The following is a 10119-nucleotide window of genomic DNA, read 5'->3' on the forward strand; positions in this document are numbered from 1 at the left end:
GCCATGGCTAAAGTTCCTTGGCAGGTGTTTGCAAACCAGCCCGGCTGGAATCTATCAGCACAACCCAGAGCTCCCACTACCTCCTTCCACCCACTGAATCAAAACCAAATCAGGACCCTGATGTTTGTTCCTCCAGTGCAGTGCAGCCTACCAGGCCAGCAGGTTTGAGGCCCAGCAGCCCAGAATTAGCACCCACTGGAATACTGTGGTACACCATGTTGTATGTTTCTTCGCTGTGTGAGCAAAAGGTAACCTGCCCACATGGTGCTTTCTGCAGGAGCAAGAAGCTCCTGCAAAGCATCCTTGCAGGGTGGAGGACGGGCTCGCACGCCAGCTGCTGCATCTTCCACTTCAAACCCCATGTATGAAACAGCATTTGAACGTTGCCCATAAAGCCTCAGGGGCCGTACCTTCCTACTGATGAGACTCTTCTCACAGTAACGCTGAACCTGTTGGAGGAAGACAGAAAAATGAACTGGCATTCAGCATCCCTTCTCCTGTCCTTCTGCCCTTGATCCCTGTCCAGCAGAGATACAACCCGCTGCTCTTGCTGTGCTCTTGGAGAAGGGCGCACAGTTGTTTGTGAACATTGCTTCCCAGACAAGTTTCTTACGAAGACACTGCTTCCAGAGAGGAAACATGGTGTTCAGGTGCTGTGTCTGGAGGTTCGAGGGATGGGTTAGGACACTGGAGTAGTAGAGTTTCTTCCTCACCAACCGTTACAATCCAGCTTTGCCTACAGCCAGCCTCTGCACTCACACATGTTCAAATATTGCTTCCCTCTACCCCAAGACCACCCATCCAACTTTAATGCACTGTTATCCAGACAGCAGCAGAAGTGATCTACACATTGGAGATGTGGGGAGAATCTGCTAGAAAGAAGAAAGCAGATTCCGTCACGTGGACCTTGGCTTTATTTCCAGCTCTCACACACACTTCTGGATAACCTTGAACAAGTCACGACCACCTGTGTCCTAGCAGACGACATTTGCCTTACCTTGAAGAGGTTGATATTGTCAATCTGGCTCTGAAATAGGAAGTCATTGATGGATTTTAGCACTGTTCCTGAAAGAAAAGGGGGGAAAGGAGGGGAAAAAAAGGAACATTAGCTGCTAGGCCTCCAGCTTCTTACTGTCCCCACCTCTTTTAGGAGGAAATGCTGAGTGACCCAAGTCTGTTTAGCCTAGAGAAGACTGAGAGGGGATCTTATCAATGCTTGTAAATATTTGAAGGGCGGGTGTCAGGAGGGCAGGGCCAGACCCATCAGTGCTACCCAGTGGCAAGACAAGGGGCAATGGGCACAAACTGGAACACAGCAAGCTCCACCTGAACATGAGGAAAAACTTCTTTACTTTGAGGGTGACAGAGCACTGGAACAGGCTGCCCAGACCAGTCTCCTCCTCTGGAGAGATGGAAAACCTGCCTGGACGTGAACCTGTGCAACCTGCTCTGGGTGAACCTGCTTTAGCAGGGGGGATGGACTAGATGATCTCCAGAGGTCCCTTCCAACTCCTACCGTTCTCTGATTCTGCAATACTCATGCCCCTGACTGATGCCTGCATACCCCAGACATTCACTCCAGTCTTACCTGTTTGGGAAACTGCCTGACAGCTAGGATTTTGGTTCACATTACCTGTAAAACATTAAACAAGGAAGGCTTACACTGGATCTGTCCTGAAATTAAGCAAGGGATTAACAAATGAGCTGAAAGGGACACCAAAGCAGGACAAAGCATAAGTAGTAACTATACATCTGCAAAATGTAGCTATGGAGAGAAAACATCAGATCCTGCTCAGTCTTAATTTCCCCTGTAGGGCAGACCTACACTGTAGGACAAGTGTGCTGCTGCATCCTAAGAATCACCACCTACTTTCCTTCTGTGGCAGGATGCAGCAGGTAGGGTGGACGCATACAAATGCTCACACACTATGTAGTCATCATGCTGTCAAAATGAAGGGACATGGACTGCAACGCATCCATCACCCCCCCTCAGCGCAGCAGTGGGGAGCAGCTGGGGGAGATGGACAGGCTGGCAGGTGATCTGGAATAGGGAAAAACCCACCAGCCAGAACAGGACTAATTGCTTCCACTCACTGCAATTTATGTTCTAGTGTTTAACACCCACCTCACATCTCACTTTTGCGGCCTCAATCGTGAAGCTGTACACAGGCTGCATTTTCCAATGAAAGCACTTAACTGGGTGCGGGGAAGAGTGGCAGAAACAGAGGGGGAAGAGAACTATACCTTTGAGCAAAAGAAAGAGCACCACCAGGCACCTGCCCCAAAGAGCTGCATTTCCCCTTGGCAAGGAGGAAGTTCTTTATGAACTTCCAAACAGGCTCTCCTCAAGGGACACTGAGGTCTAGCAAACAGATCACTAGAGGAAAGGAGCCCTGCAAATGCCACTGGATTTAAAAAAAAAAAAATCACAGTGAAATGGTATTTTTTCACAAAGGAAAGGCACCTCTCAAGAAAGATGCATTCTGCAGAGGCACATCTGACATACAGGCCATGCTACCAGATGACCCAGGAGATTTATTCCGTGCAGCTTTTGTGCTGCCCTGACCAGTCACACGTCTTGCTGTATCCCTCACTTACCACCCAATCTCCTCCCCACACAAATCAGATCTGGAAACCACAGAGAAAGAGAGGCCAACTGCCTCTATGAACTTATGGTATCATCTGCTGCTCCTCGTCTAATCAAACAAGAGTGGGCTTCAGGCAGACACAAGTCAACACCCATGTCACAAAACAGACTGAGAAATGAAAATACTGGCATCTGAACCTATTCATGAGCAACAGGTCCCCAGAACCTCTGCAGAAGGGAAAGGGGGACAGTGCCCTGAAGAAGCACCAATTAGCTCAGAGTCTATCAGCATCCCTGGAGAAAGAATAGGTTTGCTTACCTCCCAGCATGGCCACAAACCGCTCCAGCAAATACAGGATCTGCTTAATGTACATCAAGTTCTTTGCCTTCAAACGTTTCCTATGAAAAACAAGACTGGTATTACGGCACAAAACACGTTCAGGGACTAACTTACAGTAGCTGAGCTGCAGAGACAAGCAGCACCTGAACTCACCTCCGTTTTGGGGTGACAGAAACCGAGAATGACTTCTCCTAGGCTCACTCTTCCTGTTTGTGACAGTGCATAGACCTGGGTATCCTGCCCAAGGTCACCCCAGAGCACTCACCCATGCACCCCACACTGTTCCTACCATCACCTTTTCCCCCACACACTCATTAGAGTTCATTCATTACAACGGCAGTGACGCCTCTAGTCCCTGTTGCAATGATGCTCCACAAATTCAAAGTTATTAGCATTGAGCACAATAATCAGTCACTGCAGGGATGAAAAGATGCAAGATTTCACCAGAGCGAAAACACCACATACAGCTTCCTCCTCCTCAGAGCTTAGTGCCTCTGCCATAATGCCAGTCAGAACATGAAAGACTGAGGTCCAGGAGAGACATGAAAGACTGAATCTTTCAAAACTCTGCATCACAAAGCAGCAATGATTAGAGCGAGATATTGAGTTAGGAACAGAGAATATAAGGGAAAGCCAGAATCCTCAGGGTATCCCCCTTCTCGCTGCTTAATACCAGCCCCAGGAGTCTGACTTCGAGGGATTCTAGACAGAGATAACGAAGCAAGTGGCTTTTCATCTGCAGAAGTATTAATGCAAATAACCTTCCACCAGGGAAAAGCAAGAAAGACTCTGCAGACGTGAGACAAGCCGTGGCAGCCACACTGCTATGCTGTTTCCCTCCGAGATCCTCACCTGTATCGCTCCATGTACTGCAACAGCTGGGAGTGGGCACAGCACAGCTACAGAACAAAAAAAGGAGCTGTTACTACAAAGAGCCAAAAAAAGGGCACTCTGCTGGATACAGAGCTCGCTCACGATTAACAGGCCAGGCTATGACTCACCTGAGAGCCACTGACCTCCGCGCTGTGGATACAGGTGATGGTGTCTATGAGGTTGTGGGCCTCGTCAATGATTACAATCTGGTCCTTCAATTTGATCCCAGCGGCGCTCCTGGTAGGCTCATGCAAGAGCATCTGATAGGGCAGCACCACCAGCTACAGGAGAAGCACACACTGCCTTGATTCTAGCTCTCACCATTATAAAAACAGGGCACTCCCCAATCACTCATCGAAGGTCTCGCAAGAATTCAGTCAAATTACTTAATCTTATCATGAGAAAGGTAGGAAGAGAGAGAGGAGCACATGCTTGAGAGGGGCACTGGGATTTAAGCTAAAGAGAAATGATTATTTTACAACTGTGTATCGGCTCAGGTTACTTTCTGAATCTCTGCCGAAGCACTGAAAGCATGTCTTCTAACAGAGAACCAAACATGGAAGAAAAGCAGTGGCAAGAGCTAAGATTACACCTGTGTTAGTATTGCCTCGGAGTTATTGAGTCTTTCATATATTTCAGAATGCTGGGACACACTCGCACCTCCCTATTAACTTCAAATGTGTATTCTCAGTTTCCTCTGCTGTATACACCTTACCTGAGCAGCAGGAATGGCGTATCGCCTCGCGCAAAACGCTTCAAATGTGTATTCTCATTTTCCTCTGCTGTATTCACCTTACCTGAGCATCAGGAATGGCGTATCGACTCCCGTAATACGGGCAGGCTTTGGCCTCCCTTCCCAAAGCCACCAGCTGCTCAATATCCTTTACTTCCACTAGAACTTCATCACGGAGAAACTGCATGTGCTCATAGGAATAAAATGGGCACACGGTGCGACTCACACGCCTCTTCTTCCCTTCATTCTCTTCATCGCTCTTCTTTTCTAACAGCAGAAATCAAAAGAAAGCTATGAGTAACACACAAAAGCCTCAAGCAACCATGGTGCAGGTACAAGGCAGGCTCTCTCATGTGTGTTTTTAACCTACCATCTATTTAAAAATTATTCGGCAGTAACATTTCCATCTCCACAATGGCCACTACTCTTGCCAGTTAGATTTAGCTATATGATGTTTTCCAACATGTCTAGTACTGAGTTGCAAAGACAAGTATCCTTCTGTTGCAGAAGTCCTGAACAACTTAAGACACTCAGAAAATACATACAGATCTCAGCATCCCAGCCCAGAGGTCACTAAAAGCGTTGAGGATCTCTACCTCTGCTCCTCCAACCCACCATTTCTGAGCCCCTACTACTCTCTAGAACTGACTGGCAGTGCACACCATCTCCAGACTCCCCTATCAGCTTTATCAGCGATTGCTTCTGGAATCGGTGGAACAGACTGGAAGCGGTTCCTACCATGTTTGTTCTTTTGCATCTCCATGCAGCGGTCATTGATGAGCTGGAGAGCCCCCAAGCGTCGCACCTCCTCATTCACACAAAGGTTCTTGGACGTGCAAAGAGAGAAAGTGGTAGGGGGTCAGTTAAGAACTGAGTGCCCCATGTGCACCCTTTGTTTTAAAGAAATCTTTTCTTTTACAGCAATCTCAGGCATCTATTAGTCAGACATCATGCTCTAAACACATAAAAACCTTAGCAAGGAGAAAAAAAATGGAGAAAAGGTGCACTGAAACGGCTCACTGCTACAAAACAGCTTCTAAAAAATGCTGCAAGAAGTAACACCAAGAGGAGCACCATCCCAGTGACCCAGACATCTGTAATACTCCACATCAGAAAAGGTAAAACAGATTTTTGCATTTACAAAGGGTAAATGGCCAAAACACAGCTCACAGGAAAACGTACATCACACAGATCCGTGTCATGACCCGTGACTGATTTAGGTTTTCAATGGGACATTCAGTCAATCCCGAGATGTCTTCTACGGCGTCACATCCATGCACCAACTCACGTCGTCTTCTCACATTAAGTTAACACGCACTCTGGGTCCCTTACGAACAATACCACATACCTGCCTGGATCCCAAGGAGACCAGACGCGTGTCTTTGCCGAACGGACTTTTCTGCACCTCGCGCACAAACTGGGACAGCTGGGAGTGAGTGCGGCTGCAGTAGTAAATCTACAGTGAGGAGGAACAAAGGGAAGACAAGAAAAACATAGAAGCAAATCCTCTACCTACAACCAATCCTTCAAGGAAGCATCCAAGCACCTCAATGAGGTTAATCTTGCTCAAGCCTTCAAAAATACAAGTGAAGGCACATGTATGAGTGTCACCACACAAGTGCTAAGGCCAACAGCCTTACCTTTGTTTTGCCCTATGCATTTGCCTTTGTTTCTGTTTAATTTTCCAAGGTCACTATAAAAACAGGGAGTTACCATTGTAGAGTAATAAACAGCTGTTTCTTGCAGTGTCCTTTTACAGCAAGCCATGGCAAAAATTTAGCAGCGCTAGCAGAGCAAGCTGCTTTGGCAGCCAGGATACCCAGAAGAACAGGTTGCAGTTATCAACAAACTTGGCAGATTCTGGATGCTAGTTCCCAAATCCCTCTGTACCGCATGACTCTGGGAAGAGTGCAAGGAAGCCATAATTCTGCTCACTCACACACTATTCTATACTTACTTTCATCATCTTACCTTAGTCACATGCTCCTCTTCCAAATCATCATCATCTTCTTCCAGCCTAAGAAAAGAGAAAGTGCAGTTTCCTTCCAACAGATCGCTGACAGTTAGAATCAGATGACACTCTACTACAAGAGAAAGGTCTCAAAGAGAGATGGTTACATCCTCTCAAGAAGAAGAGCCTCAGATCTTAACTCAGGAGGCAAAAGAAAAATCAACTTTAAGTAGTGTAAGTATGCACAACCAAGTCAAGCGTTGCTCTTTAAAAGAAAAAAGCCTGTAGGGCTTTGTTTTTAGCAACTTCAAGAATTATAGTTTTTTTCTTTTAAATCTGAGGCTTCTAAGCCCCAGGCATAAGCTCATCAGAGCTATATTATTTTTTGTTATTTATTTCTGTAAAACTTTCCCTTTAGTGACAATTTACCGCCCTCAAGCTATTGCATAAAGAAAAGCTTCAGGAAGATATTTAGCTGCCATAGAATTCCTCAAAGGCAACAGCAGTTTACTGTTTGATAAACTACATATAAACAAAGTAGTTAAGTGTTTTGCAAGTTTCAAGGCAGGAGGATCTGTCTAGTTACTAATTAGCAAATTTGTATTTTAAATGTATTTGACTTTTGATGCTGAAGTATGGCTTCTGGCTTTCTGCATAAAGCAAATGTGTGTGAGAGAAAAGTGTGCACGGGGTTTTCGTGCTGAAGCTCAGTCTTCAGAAATGCAAACATCTCTCCCTTTAGAGTACCAAAAGGTGCCAGTGCTAACCTGCAGGATTGACAGCGTCCCCTGATGCCCTGAGTTCCATTTTGCTTTTCTAATGCAAGGAACTTGATCTCAAGTCATTTACTCAGCACCCAGAGACATTCTTTGGGAAACTGGGCACGGATAAAGGCAGGACATTGCCACATGTTTTAAGGAACATACACTTTCTCAGAAAACACTGCAGGTTGCTCTGATCAGTCTAACAAAAGCTTAAAAACAAAAAACAAAATAAAATCTACCCCAAAACCATCAATTAAACAAAACCAACCAATTAAACAAAAAAAAAAAAACCAACCCCAGAACGACCACTATGTTACACAGCTATAATGGGTGAGAAACTCCACATTTGCACAATCACAGGTGAAATCTCTTTAATCAAAGCAAGCCAAAAATTATCCAGAAAACATTTCCTTGGTACGGAACCCCCTCAGTCCCTGTCCTCACCCAGATAACACTTTCTTTTCCTCATCACTCTCATACTCAGCAAGAATCAGCTCCTCCTCACTGTGATCCAGCTGTTCCGGAACATCCACTCCAGCTCCCTCTGAAAGAATCTCCTTGCCGAGCTGGAGAAGGCGCTTTGTCTCATCCTCCTCTGATCTCTGAAAGGAACACACGATCACGTTACTTCTCATACAGAGAGAGAGGTAGCACGCGCATCACTTTATGCCACGGACAGGTCAGAAGAGAGCACAGTCTCTCTCATGTTACAGGGAATGGCTTCTTGGATAAACCCCCAGCAGGACAAGCAAATGCCTGAAGCTGTTCAGCACCTCGGAGCACAGCTGTTACCAACAACCAAAGACTTGCCCACACAGACATATATAAAGGGGAAACATAAAGAACCTTCTATGCAAAAGGCCCACTGAACTGATAGATCCTGAAATGACAATATCCATGTAATCCAGGATTAGTTGCTTAAAGAGGACTACACAAAAGGAGTCTTCCTGAGAAAAAAGAGCATTTAAACAAACCAAACATAGAAGAACAGAATCAAACACTCCGTCCACACTTAACTCAAGGCTAGTATAAACTCAGCACCTGTTTTAGAACACAGAGCCCATGATCCCTCTTGTTGGTTTTTCTCCAGTTATGTGGTCTGTATTCTAACACAGGTCTACCCCTCTACAAACTCCACTAAGAGTTAGTTTTCTGATTAAGAATAGTCTTCTGATTAACTTTGTGTTCTGATAAAGAAGAGTTCATTTTTTCAATCTGAAAACAGCCTCTTTCAATATCAATGTTTTTCTGCAATGGCATTATGAAGAAAAGCAATTAACGAGCATTATAGAGGAGATGAATCAGCTGCCTTTCCAAATCTCTCTACTTCTCATTTGCTTTCTTGCTTTTTATCATGCTTCTCATTTCACGTGCTCCTCATTATCTTTTAAGAGACAAAAGTTCCTCGTTGCCCTTGTTTTTTATTTGCCAGTCACCTGAGATGGAGTGCACTACAAACTAATAGCCTGGCAGCCTAATAAATGTGCCCGTTTGGGGACCTGAAGTGAGTACTTCTGGGAAGTTTGACTCATACCATCAAAAATCTCTTAGCAGTAAGAGTAGTGAGGCCAGTTCACCCATCTAAATGGAAAGAAAATTTATCTGTGAACTTTTTATATGTAGAAAAGAGACATTTCTGAACAATACAATCATGTTTCCCATGAAAGTAAACAAATACATTAATTCCCTGGTAGCGAACAAAGTACAACCAAAGGCCGACTTGGTTTTGGGTGGGGGGAGGAGGGGGGAAGGTATGTCTTCTGTTCCCATTATCTTAAATTTAATCACAGTTCTACAGGTTTTATTCCAGAAGTACAGACTGTTCACATGTGCTCAAAAACCAGAAAGCTTTAAAAAAAAAAAAATCCAAGTATTAAAGTTTTTAAAACAAAAGTATAGGGCCAAAATGCCATCAGAACACATGCTCTTTCTATTCACATACAAACACTGTCACAAGAAATCTACGCACAAATTGTTTTTCTCATTTGTACTATAAAAAAAACCCCTAATAATAAATCTTGGATGGGAAGTTTCAGCAACCTAATACAAAGAGCTCCCTGAACAAAAGGCCTGGAAAATTCAGTGTGAAGTCACAGATAGAAGCAAGTATGAACAACACTTGAGGTCCCCAAAACAGAAAGTTCTAATCCCTGCAGGATAACTCACCTTCCTCTTTGCTGCATATTTTAACTGTACATTATGGCGAATCTTCTCAAGACGATCTTCTCGCTTTTTCCTCCTGATCTGCTCTTCCTAAAATAAAGGGAGAGTTTAGGAAGAATGGCATATATTTAGCCCTAAACCCTAGGAAAGTGTAATTACTTTCCTATGCTCTGGGTACAGAAAAAAATTAACTCAAAACTGTCAGTACACAGTCTGTCTGGACTGGAAGCCTACTATGTGTTCCTGTGTCCAGAGCAATATTGTTTCCTATCTCACGCAACCTGCATGGCAATACTGCATCCCTCGTAACTGAAACAAAGTTCTGTGAAAGACAAAGCCACCGCCAAAGTTTGCCTCACGTGTTTTTCCAGCCATCACCCAGAACACCAGACTTTCTGATCCTCACAGCTCGTTATTGTACCCATCCTCTAAGTACGAGCATTTCTCCACCTTCAGCCTGTCCACCATGTCCCGTTCTTCCTTCTTCTGCACAAACTCCGTAACCCAGTCCGGTTCCGCGGCGGTGCCTGTGCGGCCTGGGTGTCCCGGCTCAGCCCAAGTCAGCAGCTTCTTCCCCTCCTGTCCACCGCCCTCAAGTGCCAGAAGTCGCGCCTCCTCCTCCCGCTTCTTCCTCTCGAAGTCCCGCAGCCAGGCGAGCGCCCCGCAGATCAGGCTCAGGGATTTCCCCTGCCACAGAACACAAACACG

General features: G+C 45.3%; 1 protein-coding gene across 1 annotated transcript in view; it reads right to left on the reverse strand.

Moving 5' to 3' along the window:
- Positions 1 to 10095, reverse strand: part of DDX11 (DEAD/H (Asp-Glu-Ala-Asp/His) box helicase 11) — a gene marked incomplete at both ends in the record, with an annotated part of 11564 nt that extends 1469 nt beyond the window's left edge. Inside the window, 13 exons of the mRNA XM_010139690.1 lie at positions 411 to 449; positions 998 to 1065; positions 1589 to 1633; positions 2907 to 2986; positions 3780 to 3826; positions 3929 to 4081; positions 4598 to 4800; positions 5272 to 5359; positions 5882 to 5989; positions 6505 to 6550; positions 7693 to 7850; positions 9415 to 9501; positions 9862 to 10095. Coding sequence (XP_010137992.1) covers positions 411 to 449; positions 998 to 1065; positions 1589 to 1633; positions 2907 to 2986; positions 3780 to 3826; positions 3929 to 4081; positions 4598 to 4800; positions 5272 to 5359; positions 5882 to 5989; positions 6505 to 6550; positions 7693 to 7850; positions 9415 to 9501; positions 9862 to 10095 — 1356 coding nt within the window. The remainder of the gene's footprint in view (positions 1 to 410; positions 450 to 997; positions 1066 to 1588; positions 1634 to 2906; positions 2987 to 3779; positions 3827 to 3928; positions 4082 to 4597; positions 4801 to 5271; positions 5360 to 5881; positions 5990 to 6504; positions 6551 to 7692; positions 7851 to 9414; positions 9502 to 9861) is intronic.
- Positions 10096 to 10119: the final 24 nt, after the last annotated feature.

The sequence above is a fragment of the Buceros rhinoceros genome, unplaced genomic scaffold (assembly GCF_000710305.1).
Source record: "Buceros rhinoceros silvestris isolate BGI_N320 unplaced genomic scaffold, ASM71030v1 scaffold7827, whole genome shotgun sequence".
Classification (NCBI taxonomy): domain Eukaryota; kingdom Metazoa; phylum Chordata; class Aves; order Bucerotiformes; family Bucerotidae; genus Buceros; species Buceros rhinoceros.